At 39.8% G+C, this 23,365-nt stretch overlaps 1 protein-coding gene across 1 annotated transcript; it reads left to right on the top strand.

The window, feature by feature from the left end:
• The first annotated feature begins 3,623 nt into the window (after positions 1-3,623).
• LOC310724073 (transmembrane protein 50B-like) lies at positions 3,624-23,028 on the top strand. Its single transcript, XM_083537845.1, has 7 exons — positions 3,624-3,728; positions 8,691-8,890; positions 8,967-9,079; positions 12,285-12,352; positions 20,663-20,755; positions 21,023-21,080; positions 22,499-23,028. The coding sequence occupies exons 2-7, from the start codon at positions 8,792-8,794 to the stop codon at positions 22,542-22,544; spliced, it is 477 nt and encodes a 158-aa protein (XP_083393971.1). The 5' UTR covers positions 3,624-3,728; positions 8,691-8,791; the 3' UTR covers positions 22,545-23,028.
• The last annotated feature ends 337 nt before the right edge of the window (positions 23,029-23,365 follow it).

The raw sequence follows: 23,365 nt of genomic DNA, 5'->3' as shown, positions 1-23,365 counted from the left end.
AAGTAAACACTTTTAGGGATGCAGGGAGTGTGGTCTAAAGACTCACATACATAATTCAGAGACATTTCCTTTCAGGAACTCGAGCTGCATCGACAACGTTTTGGAAATGAGTATCCAATAATGCCAGACTTCCCAATCCCTGCCTAATGTGGATGGGCACAGCTAGGTTGAAGGACTGAGGGGCGAGGAGTGGCACTAGGGGTAAAAGCTTTATGGCCTGACGATGGTCAGCAGGGTGGACAAGCCTGGAGTGTTGCAAATGTTTTGGAGAAATACCCCAAAGGACAAGGCCTTGGAGGCCGCCACACTCTGCGTCTAGTAAACTCTGACCCTGAAAGGAGTGGGGAGACCAGAGGACTCATAGGAGTGGAGAGCAGTTACAATACACCTACTGAGGGTCTGCTTATTGGCAGGAAACCCTTTAATACAAACCGTAGCAGACAAACAGCTGGTCTGACTTTCTCCACACTGCACTTCCGTGAACGTATGTGTCCAGTGCCCACACCGGGTACACCCAGTTAAGCTTCTCCTAGTCAGGAGCAAGAAAAGGTGGGGGATAGAATGCCTGGAGCACAACTGTTTGTGGGACAGCCGAGGACACCTTGGGGAAGTGGAAGGCACTGGCCGTGCCTGGGGTAAACTTCACACAGGAGGGACTACCGGAAAGCGAGTAGAGACAAGATGGCCAAGAGAAAAACAGTCTTGACTGTCAAAAATCTCAAGGGCACTTCGGACAGGGGCTCGAAGGGAGGCTAAAACAAGGCCTCCAGAACAATGGCCTGGTCCCATACAGGCACTCTGTGTTGCTCATGGAGGAAACAACAGGTTTTTCCCAGTGGCGGCTGGTGAAAATTTTCTTAAGTGGCACACTGGCACAGCAAACAAATTCAGCAAGCGCTGCAATATGATTTATTGAAATGCAGACACAGTTTAAGAACATCTGGTCACATGTTTATTCGTTAAAGCATCTTTGAACAGTTAATTTACAAGTCGCAGTTAAATTCTGGATACTTCCATGACTCTGATGATAACCATGTACAAAAAAATCAATGTGGTGAAAAAACCTGCATTTACGCACCCACATAGCCAGGCCTTTTTGGTGTACCAACGTGAAGAGTAGCTTCACGTGTACGTCTTCCCCTTTTCGCTTGTCTGCTGTCTGATTAAGAGGTCAGGCTGATCTGGACCCAGTTCTTTTACCTTCAGTTTTTCTGCCAAAGTTCTCTTCTCAAACGGGCATTGGAGTAGAGATTTTACAGAGTTTTTGTGTCCGGAACTAATTACACCTGAGTCCGCCATTGTCACATAACATTAATTGAAAATCGCGCCACTACTGGCCAAGCCCTCATTTGAGCAGTTTGGGGGCGACAAAAAAATCGCCCATTGCAGATAAGAATTGAGGACGCTGATTGGCTAAATTTTATGTCACATCTTGAATATATTTATATATTGAATAGGCATTTGACTAAATTCTACAAAGACCCGCCTCCTTTGGGCGATTTCTCGATTGCCCCTTAGCTGAAATTGAGTGGTGCACACAGAGAGGACATATGGTGATTTTTCCACTACTCCTCTGCAGGTGGAGCATGATAAGCCATAATAGCGGCACGTAAACCTTTAGTGTGGAAGTGTCGTAACTCAGAGCCCGTCTCTGAGCCGACACATCGCGGGTGGATTCTTTGTTTCAGTAGATTCCCAATGTTGCACACTTAATCCTGAGAAAATAAATATGCAATAGACTCAAACAGCCAATGAAGGATCCTCAGTCTTGGATGAGTAAAAGCAAAAACTTCTTTATTTCAGTCACGTTCTAATGAGCCCATAGAAGGTGGTTACTTCATCACATCAAAATGATCAAGCACACATGCATTTTGCTCACATTCATATTTATACCCTGGAGACACCTGGTGTCTTTTGTTTTTTCTAATTTCTTCATCTTAGGAAATTCCCCTTATTTTCCTGCCTTTTTTTTTTCAATTCCTCTTATGTTCAGCTTTGGTTTTTCACCCCTTTCTTGTGGTTCCATATTTGGGTTACCTGCTCTCCTCCATTACCCTTATTTTCGGCCTTTCTATGGTTTAATAAATAATAAATGAATGTGTATAAAACCTTCACTCTCTCTGAGTACAACCAGACATCGCTTAAGCCTTTCATGTGTGGACAATCATTTTGCGGCCTATGGATGGGCAATGGGTAAGTAAAACTATTTTTTTTATAATGCTGTTTGCTATTCTACTTTTATTGAATCTAGCTATATTAGTGTACTTAGATTGTCTATTCGTATGTGTTCGACTATATTATTCTACTTGGTTATGTAAGTACATAGATTATACTTCATTTGTATTTTCTGAACTGACTGTTACAAAGTGTGTTGAGCTTCACAGGAGATAGCATTTGTAAGCCTGTCATTTTTGTATGCACATATTAATTTTATGTTTTAGTCACTGTGATTTTACCCTGTTATACATCTTATCTCTGTTGGTTTCTTTTGTTCAGCATCACGCGTAAAGATACTCAGCACAATGCGAGGAGGCAGACAGGGGTTCTCTGGAATAGTTGGGGTAGAGAGGTGTTCAATAAATCAAGCAACCTCAGTGACGAGAGAGAATAGTTGGAATTGGCGATACTGTTCGCGGAAAACGCTCCTAAGAGATGTCCCAGAATGTCTGCGTAGACATTCTGGGACATCTCTTAGGAGCGTTCTCCGCGAACAGTCTCTGGTCTCTTCCATAGACTGCACTATTTGAGGTACCAACAAATAGCCTGAACCTTTTATTTAATGTAAGAATACACAAAAACCTCAGGCTTTATATGTCAACAGTAGTACTTTGTAATCAGTGCAAAATCTGATTGCGTTTCATTGCTTAGTTGACAAGACAGGGGGAGTGGTAGCTCAATGGTTAAGGCGCTGGTCGAAAGGTCAGGAGTTCAAGCCCCGGTATCGCCAAGCTGCCACTCTTGGGCCCTTGAGCAAAGACCCTAACCCTCTGTGCTTCAGAGGCGCCATATCATGGCCGACCCTGCGCTCTGACCCCTGTTTCCGAGCAAGCTGGGATATGCGAAGAACGAATTTCACTGTGCTCTTATGTATATGTGACAAATAAAGGCTATTCTATTCTATTGATGACATAACATCTGGACAGTACAATATTACAATAATCCAACCTAGAGGCAACAAACCAATTAACTTTTTTAATCATGTAGCAACAGCATATTTCTCAGCTATATTTTTAAGACGAAAGCAGGCTAATATGACCTACATGAGATTATATAAAGTTATGAGAAACAGCATGTATTTGGATCACAGTACCTCTGCTTCTAGATATAAAAGTATGTGATATACTTTTGATAGATTGATAGATTATTTTTACAGCACCTCACTCTGGAACAGCTTCTGGGCTTCACTGCTGGACCTCAAAAAATATGCAGGTTGGGAACCCGTGATTTAATGCATCAAAAATGCTTAAAGGGCGATAGCAGTCCAGTAGCTGTCAAGGAGTGTAAACACTGCAAATGTTATCTGAACTCACAGTTTCTTTGAACTTCTGTCCGTGTAAAATCCCTCCTACCAAATACCCAAATCCACCTCCTGAGCTACGATTGTTCAGTTTCTGCTTTTTGTTTTGGCCCTAGCCAATCAACCCACAGGGAAAGACAGCTCGGTTAAAACTGCGTTGGAAGGAAGGACACATGTAGCTCCTAGGAATCCGAGTGGATGTGTTTCAGAGGTGAGCAAACAGCTTATATATAGCAGAATTCATTTTAAAAGTCTATAAGACACATATAAACCTTTCTCTTATGCGGTTCATGTGAATTGTTGTTAATTTCTGAAACATTTTGCTATTTGAAAGAAGCAGAAGTAGTGTTACTTAGACTGGACTTTCACTTTCACTTTGTCTGAAGCGACTGTGAAGCAAAGCTAACTTGCTAACTACTTATTCCCCTTTATATGTAGTCTGGCAGGTGTGTGTTTTAAAATTCTTAATTTAGCAGCAGCAATAAAAGCTATAGTGATGTATAGTGATATACATACTATTAACAATAGTAACAATAATATCCAATAGTTAGGATTATATGTGCATTGGATTCTAATGGTTATAAGATGCATCCTAATAAAGAGCAATATGCATTGCCTGGCCAAAAAAGTCATCACCACCACCACCACCACCACCTAGATATAAAATGAAGAACTTCCACTGGATAATTAGTGCCTGCATCAAACAAAGTAAACTATCAAGTAGACTGCTGAAACTACTAAAATTAGGTTAAGAACTGTCATATTCAAGGAAGATGGTGGGAATACAATCTTTAATTATCAGGATTGGAGATTAATTAAACATTTGGTAAAAACAAATAGTAAAGAAACAACAGGAGAAATCATGGCTATGTTTAATAATGAAAGTAGGAGCTTTTCCACATGCACAGTAGGAAGAGAGTTCATGGGCTTGGGATTTAACAGGTGTGTAACACTCATAATTAGACTAATAAAAAAACTTCAATTTCCTACGGAGTATAAAGATTAGACTCTAGAGTAATGGGAAAGGGTCTTGTGGTCTGATGCATCAATCACTCTGGAACAGGGTAAATCTAGACTCATCAGGGTAAGAAGAGAGGTGGATGAAGTAATGTAACCATCATTTGTAGTGCCTAGTGTGCAAGCCCATGGGGGAAATGTTCAGGTCAGGTCAGCTGTCTACTTGTATATTTACTGACTGGGTATTTCGATAAATGCCACTTTTCTTCCCCGATGACACAGGCATTTAACAAGATGACAATGCCAGGACAATGCCAATTTCATTAGTCTCAAACTGGGAGAGAGTTGTTCAGGGAGTATGAGACATTATTTTCACACATGGATTGGCCACCACAGAGTCCAGGATTTAACCTCATTGAGGGATTTTTGGGATTTGCTGGAGAACACTTTACAAAGTGATCGTACTCTCACATCATCAATACAAGATCTTGGTGAGAAATTAATGCAACTTTGGATGGAAATAAATGTCCAATAAAGGCTAATAAAACACGGTGAATGCTTGTTACAATTAAAACAAAAGGTGGTCCAATGAAATATTAGTGTGACCTTTTTTTCGGCCATGCATTGTATGTTTCGTGTCAGTGTCACACTTATTTATTGTCTTTATTTTTGAACAGTTAAAGGCTGCTCATGATGTTAAGGGCTACAATATAATTTATATCAATAAATTTATGACAAAGAAATTATTATAGTTGAGCAATGCATACAGAACAGCTTAGAGTCTGAATAGTAGTCTGATAAGAATAATGGCGTGATATACTTTACACATGCAATCTATTGAGGTGGGCTAATAAAAATCAGTCTCCAAACTTATTTAATATTAACTATATCATTAATATTATCTATATTATTTAATATTAGTGTTTCTAGCATTCAATAAGTATACATTGAATCTGACACTCAGAATGTCAGATTCAGCATTGAGATCAAGTAAAACCAAAACTGCATTGTCTATGTATTTATTTATGTATCTATAGATCAATGTATCCATCCATCCATGGATGCGGCATTATCAAGCTATAAGAGTCACTCTTATAAACACTCAGTATAATAACAATTATGGTACAATTATTGTTTTACCTTTAGCACCGTAAAGTTACTTTGACACTTTTTAATTTTCAGCAGACTAACTTTTCAATTTCACAATGTTTGAAATGACCCCGTTAGAGGGTTGGCTGAATTCTGTGACAGAGTGTATGATGACATGTTCTCATGTTAGATTAAATGATGCTGATCCTCTATGTTTAGTCATGCAAAGAAAAGTGTTTCTTTTGTTTTTGTGTCACTTATTTACTTGTGGCTGTATTAATGCTGTCTAAGTGGTTGGTTTCAGATCAGATTTTAATAAAAAAAGTCACTGTTTTCTGTGGTCAATGTTCAAAATCAGCTGCCATACGCCATATTATTTATTCTACCACAGCCAATATTATTATTTATTCTACCACAGCCAACCTTAGCTCATTCCCAAAGATTTCTTGTATTATGTATGAGGAATTTAAGTTAGAAATTTCCCTTACGAGGGAAATATCAAGGTCCGTGACGTCGGAGTGACGTGGGGCCGCCTTCCCGTGGGCTCACCACCTGCAGGAGGGACCGTAAGGGACTGGGAGAGAGAGCAAATGGGCAAATGTAAAAATTATTTGAAGGTGCAGCTAAGGCATGGCTCTTCAACCAGGGGTCTGTGGCAGTATGTGGTCTGCTAATTAGGGTCCGGTAAAAAAAAATTAAAATAAACATAGGTAAAAACATCAAAGAAAAATATTAATTTGTAAAAATATAATTGTTACGTGATGTTCACGTAAATGTATAATTGTCCAATAAATTAAATTATTGTGATTTTAATTGCTAAATATATATTTGTTATTATGCATAAATCTTTTTGAAATATTTGAATATATATTAAAAAATACAGACAATGATGTACACAACAACATCGTTCTAATTGTCTTAACATAATATAACTAGCGTAATATGATTGGTTTCTATAGCAGTGACTATGTTTGACACATTTTGTATCAGGGGGTCTTTGCCCCATGTCTCTATCACCTAAGGGGTCTTTGACATGAAAATCGTTGAAGGCCCCTGAGCTAAGGCACATGCACAATAGGGATGCAACAACTAATTGAAAAATTAGCTAATAATTGATCATGGAAATCCCTGTCAACGAATGCAGTTATCGATTAGTTGGGCTGCTTAAGTTACTGGTTTCCATACGAGAACACAGCTGCTTGCGAAATGGCGGAGATTACAGGGTGAGCTGGCTGCAGGAAATAGACTTGGGAAGTTTGTGTCCCAAGTCATCCAAGGCATGGGAGCATTATATGAATTTGCAACAATGTAGACTGTAGCCTGCAATTTATGCCTTGTGTGAAGTGGAAGTATCACAGTGATGCACAAGCACATGAAAAGAAAACAAACTAGTGTCAGGGATGAAGGTGAAACATCAGCACGGTGAGCAGAGACTGTAGAATCCTCATCATGTGAAAATGCTATAGTGTAATGGAGCGCTACTGTGTAAACTATTTGTGTTCGAACTTCCGGACAGTTGCACAGGATCTGTTCTATGTTCTGTTTCTACAGAGAGAAACAACTCGGCATGAGTGAACGTGTTCAAAGAAGAAATCCCCCATGCACTCGTAATTATAAGCTTTAAAATGTGGAAATGAAAGATAGTTAATCCTAATATGTGGCTTTTGCATTTTTTAAGTACACCTTTATACATAAATACCTTGAATTAGGGTTTTATACAGTTATAATAAGCAAAACAAACACATCTCATTTGTTGTTTGTCCAAAAACATCTAAAATGTGGGGGTTTTCAATCCGATTATTTAAAAATTATAATTATAATTGTCCGATTAATCAATTATCAAAATAATCGTTGGTTGCAGCCCTAATGCCCACACAAATAAACTCAGATCTAACTTCAAAGTTCTCACCCTTTCTTTTCTCTTGAGGCTTTTTTGAAATATTAGAATCAGGGTCAGCTCTGCTTATATCCCTTCCTTTGACAAATCCAGTGTTGAATAAAAGTGAGCTGCACCTAACCGTTCAGCTTAACCGTGCACCTAACCGAGGCTTAAGATAATCATTACATTTAACCATTTAACTATTGAATTTTTCTAAAGTCCACACAGAGCCAGATTGAACTGGCCTTGAGTACTAAGAATATACACTCCTGGTTGACCACTATATCAAGTATAGCCACGAGCTCTTCATGAATCATCTGTTTTTTTCTTCTGCTTACCCATGGTTTTATATATATATATATATATATATATATATATATATATATATATATATATATATATATATATATATATATATATATATATATATATATATACCACCAGTTTTGATAAACAAATTAGCACTTTCCTTGTGCAAATTCAATTAACCAAGCACCCCTGTTGTACAGCCAGCATTGACATTTCTGAGAATGTAGAAAATTCTTCAGTGTTAATTTCTTCAATATCTGGAGTTTTGCACTCAAGGCCTCTTTCAGGACCCTGACTTAAGAGATAATGCAGAAGAGGGCCGACATTCTTGGAAGGGCTTTTCCTGCTCTGTCCACAGCTCAAGGATTGCTTGATGTTCCATGGCAGCAAATCTTTCCTCTGTCCTGGGTTTCAGAAAAGTGCCACCAAGTGGCAGTCTTGGAAAGAAAATTTATTTTCTCCATTCTGTTTCAGCTTTCTCTTTTGTCTCTCTTTCTTATCCCTTTTGCTGCTCAAACTGCTCAAAAAAATGTAGTAGTAAAAGTCAGAACGTGTGATCCTTACCACTCACTTGTGTCGGGTTAGACCTAAATCCACAAACAGATGCTAGATCAAGCCCCTGATTACACAAGTCATTTTAGATCTGGCCACCTTTTACCTGTGTGAGGCAAGTTAAAGCATGAGCAAATTGTACATGATTATACTTTATAAATAAGCCTGTACAAAAATAAGTATTTTTGTACAGGCTTATTTATAAAGTATAATCATGTACAATTTTTATTAATGTTTGTCTAGAAATATTAACATGCAGAAGTCAGAAAATGTGTTGTGCTTTAATGAAGCATTTGATCAAAACAGGAACAAGTCAACATTTTTTAATTATTCCAGATTTGTCAGATATTTTCAGATGATTTTTATTATTTTTTCCTTTTATTACAGACTGTTACTGCATTCAGAAAAGTGTATGCAGTGTGTGCTAATGAGCCAAAGTCACTGAAGTAAGAAGGTGTGTAAGTCAGAAGGAGGAGCTGGAAACAGACATGGCTGGGTTTCTGGATAATTTTCGCTGGCCAGAGTGCGGGGGTATTGACTTGTCTGAGAGAAGGAACACAATGGCCTCCATCGTAGCTGGCATTCTGGTAAACCTGTTTGTGTATGTGATTTTGTGTGTGGTGTGAAAAGAACAGTGAAACAGACTCTCTTTCTGTCTCTCAGTTTTTTACAGGATGGTGGGTTATAATCGATGCTGCTGTGTGCTACAAGAATACTGATGATCTAAATCATGCATTTTACACATGTGGTGTTTTCTCTACATTGGCCTTTTTCATGTAGGTGTTGCTCTCTCCTAATTATGATAATAATTTACTTGATTTCTAGAGTCACTCTAATAATTGTGCACTGTAAAAAAATCCTGTCAAATTTACGGCAAAAAACTGCCAGCAGTGTTTGCCAGAAAACTATCGTAAAAAATAGTTAAACTGGTACATTACATTGCAAAATATTGTGCTGTAAATTAACGGTAAAATACTGTCAGCTCAAGTTAACTTATTTTATTTGCAGAAACTGATTATACATAAATTGGCCTATGGCCATTTGTTTAAATCCTACTATTTATAATATTGAAATATTATACTCAGAATGTATTTTATTGTAGTCCATGAGAAAAAACTTACAGAATTATGCAAAATCATTAAAAGTATCAATGCAAGTCAAATCTCTTCTAGATAATAGCAGTATACATTCAGGTAGAATTGGAAATTAGTGAAGAGATTCACACTGCATTAATTCTACACACTTACTGTCTTTATATAAAGCAACATAAAGCATAACATCAATATTTCTCTGTCCATCCTTGACTTTAACACAGGCTCGGCTCTCCTACACAGCTGTAACCCACAAAATGCACAACAGGATTTTTTTTTACATTATTTAGCTGTTTTCTGGTAATGGCAGCAGGGTTGCCAGTAATCTACTTTTTGTTTGTTTGTTTGTTTGTTTGTTGTTTTCTTCCATAAATTAAACTTGTATGTATATTACTGGTTTTTCATTTCACACATTTAAACCCTTTAAACCCACAGCAAAATCTTCATTTTTTTTAAAGAGTTCTTATGAATGTCCACACAACAGAGTGTGGAAGTAACACTGAAGCAGTGATGAAGTTAATGAGATAATTAAGTGACTAATTAAGTGAGGATTTAACTTTGAAGGATCTGGTGAGAGAAACACAACTTACAGCCAAGGCCAAAGATGGAATCAACTGAAAATAAAACATTAAATCTCTCGAGATTTCAGCAGAGGTTTAAACAACCCCCAAAACATCATTACCAGCCTCACATATTAAAAACTCTAATTGAGATTTTAGACGTTTAGGTGTACTTTCATTTTAAGTCACCATAATAGAAATCAGTGTTTGCTTTATTGTTGCTCTTGAACCTTGACATTTTAAAATACGGTTTTTGAGAAAATAAACAAAACAATGCATATAAACTCTAATTACCATGACGAAGTCTAGTAAAAAGTCATAAATTAAATAACATAAAAAAAAGCCAAATGAAGAAGTAAATGGATAATTTATTTGTGCTGCAATGCATGTTGGGAATTTTGTGCTATTCTGGCACCCAGCATGCATTGCAGCATGAAAGCGTGTACATAATCACCATTCTTGAGTTTCATGTGCTGATTCTTGATGTCTGTGTGCCTAAATGGTGCTTTAGCTCTAAAGGTTTTGTGCATACAGTTTATACATCCTTAATAGTGGGTCTAGCGATGTCATTCTCCAGAAATGTATTAGAAATCACCCATTAAAAGCAAAGATAAGTTTTTTAAGTGATGATTATATCGCTATCAAAATTATACCAAAACCACCAAATTCAATTCCTCATGATTTTTTAAGTCACAACAAATGTACCTTTCAAACACATTCAAAAAATGGTGAGGTCAAACAAAACATTTTCAAGAATATATAAACCTCTTTTTAGTCTCTAAACAGAGGTTTAGAAATTTGACAGAAATAAAGTCAAACTATAATAAGTGAAGCTGGTAATTCTGTTTTTAGAGTTGTTTAATGATGCTTTTTTCATTCAGTTGATTTCACCCACACCTTTAACTGTATGTAGTTTTGTTTCTTTCCTTCAGTGATTCTGCTTGTTAAACGCAGTGTTCATCAGTGTCTGAATTCACTCATCTGTTTCCATTCCCTCTGTCAAGTGGACTAAACTAGTAAACTAATATAGGGAATAGTTTTACAAAGCAATAATGCAAAAAGTATTAAGTTTACTGGTATTTACATTAACAGTATTTAACTGTTAAACAAACAGTAATTTCGTGTGTTATAATTTTTCATTCTTTCACTGTTAAAACTACAAAAATCTTTTTTACAATGTATTGTTGCTCAGTTAAAGAGAATAGTTTTGGTAAAAGAAATATATTAAAACCTGAAATTAATTACCACAAGTTCTATTTGTTAACAGGAAATAAATGATTAAATCAGTACTGGTACTAAAAGAGGTGGAAATCTAAAATCCATAGAGGAGACAAAAGTTTCTACAGAATACTTATACTCTTCCAGAACATTTCCTATCCAGTGAAGCAAAACTGTAATTATTTTTTTGTCTCTTTTTAAACTGTAATTAATGGAGGACTAAAATATTGGTATTTGCATTTTAATAACTTTTAGATCTTTCCTCTCCGAACGAGACCAGACAGATTCTTTTACTCTAAACTACAAACCTCACATAGTCACGTGTGTCACTGCATTGCACTCTCTGTTCCTCCATTTGTACTTATGCTTGTGAAACCAGATGGTAACATGTTTGAGGAATCACTCCACCACACCACTTCCTTACCCCTGGCTGGAAATATTTATTATATATATATAATATATATCTGTTACTTCGTTAGGGTTCTTTGTAATGATCGATAGTCTATTATTAAAAAAACATCCTAGTGACAGTCTACTAATAATAATACAACTTAGCATATATTAAAGCATGCATATGCTGGGGTTCAAAAGGCTGAGCAATAGTAACAATACGCTTTTTCTGCATTCTTTCATAATTTATTAACATTTTATTTATTTTTATTTTTTTTTACAAATTATATGATAAGCAATTTTGAATGACATTGGTGAAAAAGTAGAATCTTCAAAATAATTACATGAATTTCAGAGTTTCATTTTGCTTAAATAACAGCATGCACTCAACCTGTAGAGACTCCATACGTGCAAAATCTTATGATTAATTTTCAGATTCATCGAATCTGAGTGCTGTCTGAACATATACTTCATAAATACACTTAAAGGCCATTATGTGGCATGTACCATCTGAGCAGACATGTACAGTACAGCAGAAATATTGTTTTTATAATGTTTCTGTTTATTTGTATAAAACCCAAGTGAAAAAAAAAAACTTTGTGTGCTTACTGCTCAAATGGCCACATTAATTGCATATTGGAAATAGTTTTGCTGCATTTATTGTGACTTTATTCTGGTCTTTTTACTACAGTAATATACTTTTGATTTTCTGTGTGTGGCAGGATAAATGCTGTTTCAAATGCTCATGTCCATGGGGATGTGTATGAAGAGGGCTGCCTTGGCCGGATAGGTATGGAGATCAAATGTGTCTACTGTATCATAATGAGTAGCACTGCAGAAATTAAAACTTTTTATAGTTGTTTCATGTGCACAGTATATATAACAATGTGTCTGTTCTAATATCACATGATTTATAGTAACATTTTGAACATATTTTAAACGCATTTAAACGATTATTGTTACAGTATCTCAAAAGTGAGTACACCTCTCACATTTCAGCAAACATTTTATTATACTGTATGCTCTCAAGGGTTTAATACTATAGAAATGAAACTTGGAGATATTTTAAAGTAATCTATGTGCAGCTGGTACAGCAGTACAGATTTACTGTCCTCTGAAAATAACTCAACATACAGCCATTATTGTCTAAAGACCTGCCAACAAAAGTGAATACGTCAAAACTGTTTCCAAAATATGAATATTTTGTGAGCTGCACAGGTTGTTGTTGGGAGCCTCTTCCACTCCAAAATGACGTCACCGAGCTGATGGGTGTTAGACCAGGTGCTCAATAGGGTTCAGGTCTGGATACATACTTGGCCACTCCATGCTACCACCACCATTTGGACACCATCTGAGCCAGACAAGTTTATCTTAGTCTCATCAGACCACAGGACATGGTTCCAGTAATTCATGCTTTTAGACAGGTCTTCAGCAAACTGTTCTTCTTGTGAGCCAACTTCAGAAGAGGCTTCCTTTTGAGACGACAGCCATGCAACCTCTAAAGCAATGCTGGCAGTAGTTATGCACCTGTTTTTTTCAAGTCAGCATCTGCAGCTGACACACAGCATGAGGACTCGACTTTTTGACTGACCCTTGCGAGACAATTCTGAGTGGAACCCGTCTTGAAAAAACTTTGTATGACCCTGGCCACTGTACTGTAACTCAGTTCCAGAGTGTTACTGATTGTCTTATAGCTTTGGCATCTTTGTGAAGAGGAACAATTCTAATTCTCAAATCTTCTGAGAGTTTCTTTGTCATGAGGTGCCATGTTGAACATCCAGTGGTCAGTATTAGAGAATTGTACTCAAAGCACCACATTTTAACTGCTCTATTACAAGATACACACATTTGTATGGTCCTCTCAAGCAGACAAAAACATGAACATGATGAATAGGACATGTGGCTTTGCATGGTTACATGAAGTACAGCTGTTATCACTTAGGGTGTACTCACTTTTTTTTGCCAGCTATTTGACAATAATGGCTGTACTGTATGTTAATTTATTTTTAAAGAACAGTAAATCTGTACTGCTATACAAACTGCACATTGACTAGTCTAAAATATTTAAAAGATTCATTTCTATAGTATAGTAAAAATATATATTTTCTAATAGTAAAAATTAGCTTTAATGCTGAAAGTAGATCAAAGTATTTAGTTACTAAGGAAATGAAACTGCATTTAGTAGCACATCAGTGTTCACTCACTCTGATAAGCCATTAACGGATACTGTTTTTCTGATACCTTGACCTACTTTGATATTGTTAGGAAATGAGTCATGACTGAATATATAACATTAGGATGACAGCTACACAGAAAATCATCATTTATCTGTAATTAAACTGCAGAGTCTTAAAAAAAATTTCCGAAACAGTTGCTACATATCAGCTTTGTCTCAGTGGCTATTAGTCAAGCTATAATCAAGTCAGATAGTGAAAAGGAATACTGATATTTGTACAAGCATTATGTATATGGACAAAAAATTACATTTATTTGTACAAATGACAAGAGAGAGTTTGTCATTTTTGAGTTTGTCACTAAGAGATAATATATCTTAGGAAAATGCACATAAAAAGAAAAAAAATGTGAAAAAGTGCAGGAAAATGGCAGATAGCCCTTGATAATGGTGCATATGAGGGCCTTTGGGTAAAATGTATTCAATTGGGGTTTAGTATCAGTTCGTAGCGTATAAGTATGAATGAGAAACACAGGCATGGGTCTCTATTAGCTCATTAGTAGTATAATTGAGTAATAGGTATGCAGAAGACTATTGAATAGATGAACTATATGCCTGAGAGTATAATTTCATTTCAATACTAAAGACATACAACAAAATATTTTTAACTTTATTTTTTTCAATGTTTGGTTGATTTTTACTTGTTTATACACATATAATCAGGCACTACAGGCATAACATTATGACCTCTTACAAGTCCAATAACAGGTCATTTACCACTTTACTAGCATTGTATTAGTGCTATGATGAGGCCTAAATCCTGACTGATACATTTTAAAAGTGTTATTTCGAAGTAGGTGTGAGAATAACTGCTGTGCTACAACCTTTTCTAAAATCTTGGTGATAATAGGGAGGTTTGATATTGGCCTGTAGTTGGACAGCCGACATAGGTCAAGGTCAGGTTTCTTATTTAGATGGTTGATAACTGCCAGTTTAAAGGATTTATGTTGACAACCAGTGCTGATGGAAGAGTGTATCCATTTTAGAACAGGTTTAATTACTTCTGGAATTACTTTTTGATCCCTTGCTTACAAGTTTCTTCAAACAGATAACTGTTTGAAGAAACTTGTATCAAGGGATCGAGAATACAAGTTGGTGATTTTGACGAGGAAATAAATGTAATTAAGTTATTTTTTTTGGAATAGGAGTAACACTTTGAAGTTGTTTGTCTGTTATAATTATAGGGCTGTCTACAGAGTTATTTATAAAATAGTGTGGATTTGTTTAAATCATCTGGATTTTATGCCTGATGTTTTCAACTTTCACACACAAACACACACACACACACACACACACAAGCACACACACACACACACACACACAATATAAAATGGGGGTAGGTACAAAACTACAAATTGTGGATGAGTGGTAAATCGTGGATGGTTTCTCATTTCTAAAGGTTCGAATTATGGACGCCACTGTATATCGACTCAAGTTGGGCTGGACTCTCAGTCCAGCCTCTCTTACGGTCAAATCATGGTTGATTACATGATCAAAAAGTGTTGCCCTAATCTCATCAGAGATGGCTCTCCTTCCTTCTCTTATTTGCCCTCGTCCTCTTCTTCCTCTTCCCCTTCCTCCTTCTCCTCCTCCTCCTCCTCCTCCTCCTCCTCCTCTTGCTCTCTGTTTATTGTTAGCATCCATTGTTCAAAACAGGTAATCTGATCTTTGACCTATTTATAGGCCTCTCTATATTACTGTAAAGTAAAGAAGTTATTAGTTAGTGATCAATTAAGCAATTAGTGTTTGCAGATGTGTCTGTGTGACCTGGTGACTAAGTGTAGCATTTTGATTGGTTGTGTTTGGAAAAGGAAAGCAAGTCACTTCCTGATAGATCTTTGTGTTTTAGGTAGAGAATTGTGTGTAGTGTTTTGAAAAAAACTACACACAAGAGTCTAAGCCTGAGAAATAGCTTATGGTTTTGAAGATTTGTCATGTAGTTTTGCACTTTGAGTGTGATGTTTCAAAACTGGTGTGACATGAAAAGATTTCGTGTGTAAGCAATTGGTAAAAACTGTAACACACACACACACACAATGACAAAAACACACAAGCACACACAATCGCAAACGTATACACAGACTTGTTGATACTTGATAAAATCTGTGTATATGTACATTGTGTAAAATACTGCATGAATATCGGCTGGTTCTCGAGTTGTCCAGTTTTACTATATGCCAGTTCCTGTCTTGTTCCAAGCATATTTGGGTGCATAAGGATTTTTTTTCAGAAAGACTTACAACGTGAGTGGGGTTTACATTTTTTTTTTAAACAATAAATCTCCTTATCACTGACTTTTAGCTACGTCAGCATTCTCATACAATCTTTGCTCATTGTCGGAGCAAAATTCCTTTCTACGCTGTCTTTAACTTCGTTCAGAATAGTTCTGATGTGCTGCTAATCTTGCCAATCTCAGATGGTAGCTTTTGCAAAACAATGACTTTTTTCAAAGGATGGAGTGTGTTGGGTACCGTACAGTTTCAGACCTTTAGCCAGTGTATATTTCAACAGTGTTTTTCACGAATCTGTAGGCATGTGCAGGTAGTACTTGTCAGGATCCAAAAAGCTGCTGCCGTTGACTCAGGTGTCTTTTAGATCTTGGTCGATAATTTTCTCCAGCAGTCCTTCAATCACAGCACGGATGATGGCTAGTACCTTGCTGGATATGCACCCATCAGTTTCATCGTTTGAAGACAGATAGGAAAGATTTATTTTTCTAAGTGTGTTTTCACCGGTGTTTTCCATCATTAGAGCCAGAACCGGCTCCATCAATATCCACGTTCATGATCTAGTTGTAAAAATAAGGTCTGAATTGATGAGCCATACATGGAAACAGTATCATTTATAAATTGTTAGGGGGTAGTCTTGGGAGAAGGTGTGGATTCGTGAAATTGTACATGTATCATCAAAAGAGATCGTCTAGTCTTAGTTCAGCCATTTCTTTATTTTTCACTTTTTGAATAATTTGTTGATAAAGTGTGGTGCATGTGTGTTTTGTTTTTAACAAGTGGGGTTGGATTCTGGCACAAATGACACTAATAGAACCTCTATAGATGCAAGATCAACTTTTTACATACAGCAATAAACACCCCTTTGTTTTACACATGACAACTTTAAGTTACAACAATCTAAACTAAGTGAGTCAAGAGAATTCTTGAGTACTCTACATCTAACATTTTTAATGAATTTTATTGCACCCCACCCCAACATGATGTTTTGACCTTACACCATGAGCTTTGACCTAGACCTGTCAGATTTTATGGTTATGGGTTATACCAGCTATATTCTCTCTCTTGTTTTCACACAGCTTCAATGAATGTGACAGTGTCCCCCTGTGTCTTTTATGTGTTCCTCTCACCTATTTAACTGCAGCTGGTTTAAAAACAGTTTGCTTCCATTCTGAATTTGACATGAATGAATAAAGGTCATCCTCTCCTTGAACTGCCACCTTAACGTGGTGGAGGGGTTTGAGTACTCGAATGACCCTAGGAGCTATGTTGTCCGGGGCTATATGCCCCTGGTAGGGTCTCCCAAGGCAAACAGGTCCTGGGCGACGGGTCAGACTAAGAGCGGTTCAAAACCCCTTATGAGAGATACTACATCAGGGACCGTGACGTCGCCCGGTATGGCGCAGCCGGGGCCCCACCCTGGAGCCAGGCCCGGGGTTGGGGCTCGTATGCGAGCGCCTGGTGGCCGGGCCTTCCCCCACAGGGTCCGGCCAGGCTCAGCCCGAAGGAGCGACGTGGGGCCGCCTTCCAGTGGGCTCACCACCTGCAGGAGGGACCGTAAGGGGCCGGTGCTAAGAGGATCGGGCAGCAGTCGAAGGTGGAGGCCTCGACAACCCGATCCCTGGACACGGAAGCTAGCTCTAGGGACGTGGAATGTCACCTCGCTGGCGGGGAAGGAGCCTGAGATTGTGCGTGAGGTTGAGAGGTTCCGACTAGAGATAGTCGGGATCACCTCTACGCACGGCCTGGGCTCTGGAACCACACTCCTCGAGAGAGGATGGACTCTTTACAACTCTGGAGCTGCCCATGGTGAAAGGCGTCGGGCTGGTGTGGGTTTGCTTATAGCCCCCCAGCTCAGCCGCCATGTGTTGGAGTTTACCCCGGTGAACGAGAGGGTCGTTTCCCTGCGCCTACGGGTCGGGGATAGGTCTCTCACTGTCGTGTGTGCCTACGGGCCAAACGGCAGTATAGAGTACCTGGCCTTCTTGGGGTCTCTGGGAGGGGTGCTGGACAGTGCTCCGACTGGGGACTCCGTCGTTCTACTAGGAGACTTCAATGCACACGTGGGCAGCGACAGTGACACCTGGAGGGGCATGATTGGGAGGAACGGCCCCCCTGATCTGAACCCGAGCGGTGTTCAGTTATTGGACTTCTGTGCTAGTTACAGTTTGTCCATAACGAACACCATGTTCAAGCATAAGGGTGTCCATCAGTACACGTGGCACCAGGACACCCTAGGCCGCAGGTCGATGATCGACTTTGTGGTCGTTTCATCTGACCTGCGGCCGTATGTCTTGGACACTCGGGTAAAGAGAGGGGCGGAGCTGTCAACTGATCACCACCTGGTGGTGAGTTGGATCCGATGGCGGGGGAGGAAGCTGGACAGACTCGGCAGACCCAAGCGTACTGTGAGGGTCTGCTGGGAACGTTTGGCCGAGCCTCCTGTCAGAGAGATCTTCAACTCCCACCTCCGGCGGAGCTTTGACCAGATCCCGAGGGAGGCCGGAGATATTGAGTCCGAGTGGACCATGTTCTCCACCTCCATTGTCGAAGCGGCCGCTGCTGTGGCAGTAAGGTCTCCGGTGCCTGTCGAGGCGGCAATCCCCGAACCCGGTGGTGGAAACCGGAAGTAAGGGATGCCGTCAAGCTGAAGAAGGAGTCCTACCTGGCCTGGTTGGCTTGTGGGACTCCTGAGGCAGCTGACGGGTACCGGCAGGCCAAGCGAACTGCAGCCCGGGTGGTTATCGAGGCAAAAACTCGGGCCTGGGAGGAGTTCGGTGAGGCCATGGAGAAGGACTATCGGCTGGCCTCGAAGAGATTCTGGCAAACCGTCCGGCGCCTCAGGAGGGGAAAGCAGTGCCCCACCAATGCTGTTTACAGTAGAGGTGGGGAGCTGTTGACCTCAACTGGGGATGTCGTTGGACGGTGGAAGGAATACTTCGAGGATCTCCTCAATCCCGCCGTCACATCTTCCATTGAGGAAGCAGAGGCTGAGGGCTCAGAGGCGGACTCGTCCATCACCCAAGCTGAAGTCACCGAGGTAGTAAAGAAACTCCTCGGTGGCAGGGCACCGGGGGTGGATGAGATCCGCCCTGAGTACCTCAAGTCTCTGGATGTTGTGGGGCTGTCTTGGCTGACACGCCTCTGCAGCATCGCGTGGCGGTCGGGGACAGTGCCTCTGGAATGGCAGACCGGGGTGGTGGTCCCTCTTTTTAAGAAGGGGGACCGGAGGGTGTGTTCCAACTATAGGGGGATCACACTTCTCAGCCTACCTGGGAAAGTCTATGCCAGGGTACTGGAGAGGAGAATACGGCCGATAGTAGAACCTCGGATTCAGGAGGAACAATGTGGTTTTCGTCCAGGCCGTGGAACACTGGACCAGCTCTATACCCTCTACAGGGTGCTGGAGGGTTCATGGGAGTTTGCCCAACCAGTCCACATGTGCTTTGTGGATTTGGAAAAGGCATTCGACTGTGTCCCTCGCGGCGGCCTGTGGAGGGTGCTCCGGGAGTATGGGGTCGGGGGCCCTTTACTAAGGGCTGTCCGGTCCCTGTATGACCGAAGCAGGAGCTTGGTTCGCATTGCCGGCAGTAAGTCAGACTTGTTCCCGGTGCATGTTGGACTCCGGCAGGGCTGCCCTTTGTCACCGGTTCTGTTCATAATTTTTATGGACAGAATTTCTAGGCACGGCCAGGGGTCGGAGGGTGTCCGGTTTGGTGACGACACGATTTCGTCTTTGCTCTTTGCAGATGATGTTGTCGTGTTGGCTTCATCAGACCAGGACCTTCAGCATGCACTGGGACGGTTTGCAGCCGAGTGTGAAGCGGCTGGGATGAGAATCAGCACCTCCAAATCCGAGGCCATGGTCCTCAGTCGGAAAAGGGTGGCTTGCCCACTTCAGGTTGGTGGGGAGTTCCTGCCGCAAGTGGAGGAGTTTAAGTATCTTGGGGTTTTGTTCACGAGTGAGGGAAGGGTGGAACGGGAGATTGACAGACGGATCGGTGCAGCTTCTGCAGTAATGCGGTCGATGTACCGGTCTGTCGTGGTGAAGAAGGAGCTGAGCCGCAAGGCGAAACTTTCGATTTACCGGTCAATCTACGTTCCTACTCTCACCTATGGTCATGAGCTCTGGGTCATGACCGAAAGGACAAGATCCCGGATACAGGCGGCCGAAATGTGCTTCCTCCGCAGGGTGGCTGGGCGATCCCTTAGAGATAGGGTGAGAAGCTTAGTCACTCGGGAGGAGCTCGGAGTAGATCCGCTGCTCCTCCACATCGAGAGGGGTCAGCTGAGGTGGCTCGGGCATCTGTTCCGGATGCCTCCTGGACGCCTTCCTGGGAAGGTGTTCCGGGCGCGTCCCACTGGGAGGAGACCCCGGGGAAGACCTAGGACACGCTGGAGAGACTATGTCTCCCGGCTGGCCTGGGAACGCCTTGGTGTCCCTCCGGAAGAGCTGGAAGAAGTGTCTAGGGAGAGGGAAGTCTGGGCATCTTTGCTTAGACTGCTGCCCCCGCGACCCGGCATCGGATAAGCGGGAGAAGATGGATGGATGGATGGATGGATGGAATAAAGGTCATTGTTTATGTTCCTAAAGTGCTCAAAGTCCTCAAAGTAGACTGTTCATATCTCCATGTCTTAGGTTCTCGTATTTGGCTCTTCATTGGCTTCCTAATCATGTTTGCCTCTCTCATTGCATCGATCTGGGTCTTGTTTGGAGCTTATGTTGCCCGGGGTGAGTTTCCTCATTGGTTCCAAAAACTACGTTAGCTTATTATATATCTTTGTTCTGTTTGACACAAAGTTTGTCTATTTAGGAATAATAACAATAATAATAATAATAATAGGTATGATGTCCACTCACTTGTTAACTACTGTTTTATTTTTTTTCAATAATAAATACGTCTCATACTAAATTTATAACTGAGTATTTGGAGTTTATCTGAAATTTTCTTATGAAACTTTAAATACATTTTGTTCCCATGTTTCCCATCTTTGGCAGGGCATCCTGTGTATCCTGGATTGTCTGTGTTCTTCCAGAACTTGTTAATATTTTTTAGGTAGGTGTACATGCGAATGATTTTTCACTCTTAACGTTCAACATTTCGAACATGGAAGAGGCAGCACTATATAGCCATGCTAAAGGTGCAAAGCACCAGTTTGCTGCTGCAGCTGTGTGCCCGACATCTCCAAACCAGATCCCTGGCTTTTTCACCCATGTGACACCTGCTCTCAGCTGTAATGTTTCCTTTTTATCCAATATAAAAAAGAGACAATTTTAAGTGGCATATCCAGAAATGAAGCCCTAACTGCAGAGGCACTGTGGGTGCTAAAGGTGGCTAATATTACAATATTGTTTGTGAAGTCACAAACCAGTTTTTCCCAGACAGCAAGATTGCATTACCTGCTTATATTTATGTATTTTTGGACTGGCTCCTTTTTTGCAGCCGTATTAAAGCAAAGAGTCTATGTTACAAATAACATAGACTCTTTGCTTAAATACGGCTGCAAAATTTTACAAATAACATAGACTCTTTGCTTTAATACAGCTGCAAAATGGAGCCAGTCCAAAATTACATAAATATCTAAACAGTTAGCCATGCATGTCAGGTTATGGGATGTATCCGATGTGAAGACCAAATACATCGGCTCAGAGATTATGGGCCATTCATCAGCTCAAGACATCACTTAGAAAATGAATAATTTGCTTTCAGAGATCAGAATCAAGAATCTTGTCCAAACGTGAATTGGAAAGCATTCTAAATACTCCAGAAGCAAGTGCAGAATGATGCAGGAAAGTCTCTTATTAACATTGGTTAGTGTGGGTTGACCATAGTACACAATGCAGCATGGAGGTGTAGCAGGTATTATTGCTGCCCCACAGCTCTACATTTAATTCTGAGCTCACATTTCTTTTTTGTCTGACATTACAAATGTTTTCCCATTTCTGAAGGTGTTTTGGCATTGATAAATGAGGTGTGAATGACCCGGGAAAGGTTTTGCCACTCTGACCAAAATGATGTTTGTTACTGCAGAGTCTCCTTTAACACATTAATCAGTGTAAAGGGACCACCTTAAAACCACTGCTGAGCCATACACTGCGTTTTTATTCTGCATTTCCTGAACTCTTTATTAAACAGTTTCCATCTCTGTAGGTGTAGAGAGGCACACAGCTGGTTATTTTCCTCAACACTGTATATGTCCGCTCACCTCTAGCCAGCATTCCTTGTTTTTCCTTTTTCCTCCTATCACCACCCCCTCATTGGGGGACTGCTGAGCCTTTATTCATTTTTGTAGGCATGTTGTACTTTGCATTTAAAGGTTATTATGCATGAATGGTGGAAGTAGGACGTAACAGACAGGAAAGTAGATGAGATAAAACAACTGACAAGACATTTATTTTTATAAAAGTGTATTTTAATTATAAGATGTGATAAATTTAAATGTGCTAATGAACCTCTGTATCTCCATTCTACAGTTCTATTATCTACAAGTTTGGACGAACTGAAGATTTATGGGGTTAAGCTGTGCCAACCATTTGAACTAAACACTGAACTCTCTCTTTGTACTCTTATTCCTTTTGGGACCTCAGTTATATTTCAGTAAAAACTGGGCTTCAGACTGAATTTTCTTAATTCTGCACAGAACCATAATGCCTTTTCAGGTTTGCCTGGCCTTCTATTACTTATGTGCATCATTTAAAACTGTTTAGTATGTCCTTTAAATCAGTTTGTCATTTAAATCAGTTTAAATCAATAAGTTGGAAAGTTAGGGCTAGAACCAAATCCTGGAACATTTGTGTTTTTGTCTTTTATTTAGTATTTTATTTGTTTATATCAGTGTACTACCAGGTACGTACTGCAAAAAGATATCTTAGTACATGAAAATATTTTGAATATGGGCAAATTTATGTAATATTTATATTATATGCCATAATTACATATTATACCCTTTTTAACCTGTGTACTGTTTCAATCATGTAAGAGACCTCTCAGACATTCCACACCATTGAATATGACTAACTGTTAGATTTTTATCATGCCCAAACAAAACTTAATTCTTGGAGAGGTTTTCCATACGACCTGTTATGCCCGTGTTGCCTTTCTGATATCAGGGAAGAAGAAATACACAGCACACAGAATGCATGTTCTTCTTCTTCTTCTGTTTATTGCAGGTAGCAGAATGTATATATACACATACAGAGAAAAGGCTGTCCTAAACTTGTTTCCTGTTTAGACAAGAGGATATACTACCCGGAGATGTGTGAGCCCAGATAAGACTCCCTGTTTACTTTACAGACTAACATCGTAAATATTCTATAGACACTGAACAGACAAAGGAATGT

The sequence above is a fragment of the Silurus aristotelis genome, assembly GCF_946808225.1.
Source record: "Silurus aristotelis genome assembly, chromosome: 3".
NCBI classification, from domain to species: domain Eukaryota; kingdom Metazoa; phylum Chordata; class Actinopteri; order Siluriformes; family Siluridae; genus Silurus; species Silurus aristotelis.
Note: the sequence above shows the minus strand (reverse complement) of the source record. Positions and strands in the feature narration are given on the sequence as shown.

Bases quoted from the DNA above. Each gene is read 5' to 3' on its own strand.
- LOC310724073 (XM_083537845.1), top strand. From the start codon at position 8,792: ATGGCTGGGTTTCTGGATAATTTTCGCTGGCCAGAGTGCGGGGGTATT. The intron at 9,080-12,284 runs GTAGGTGTTGCT...TGTGTGTGGCAG, and splicing joins TCTACATTGGCCTTTTTCAT to GATAAATGCTGTTTCAAATG. The intron at 20,756-21,022 runs GTGAGTTTCCTC...CATCTTTGGCAG, and splicing joins TGGAGCTTATGTTGCCCGGG to GGCATCCTGTGTATCCTGGA.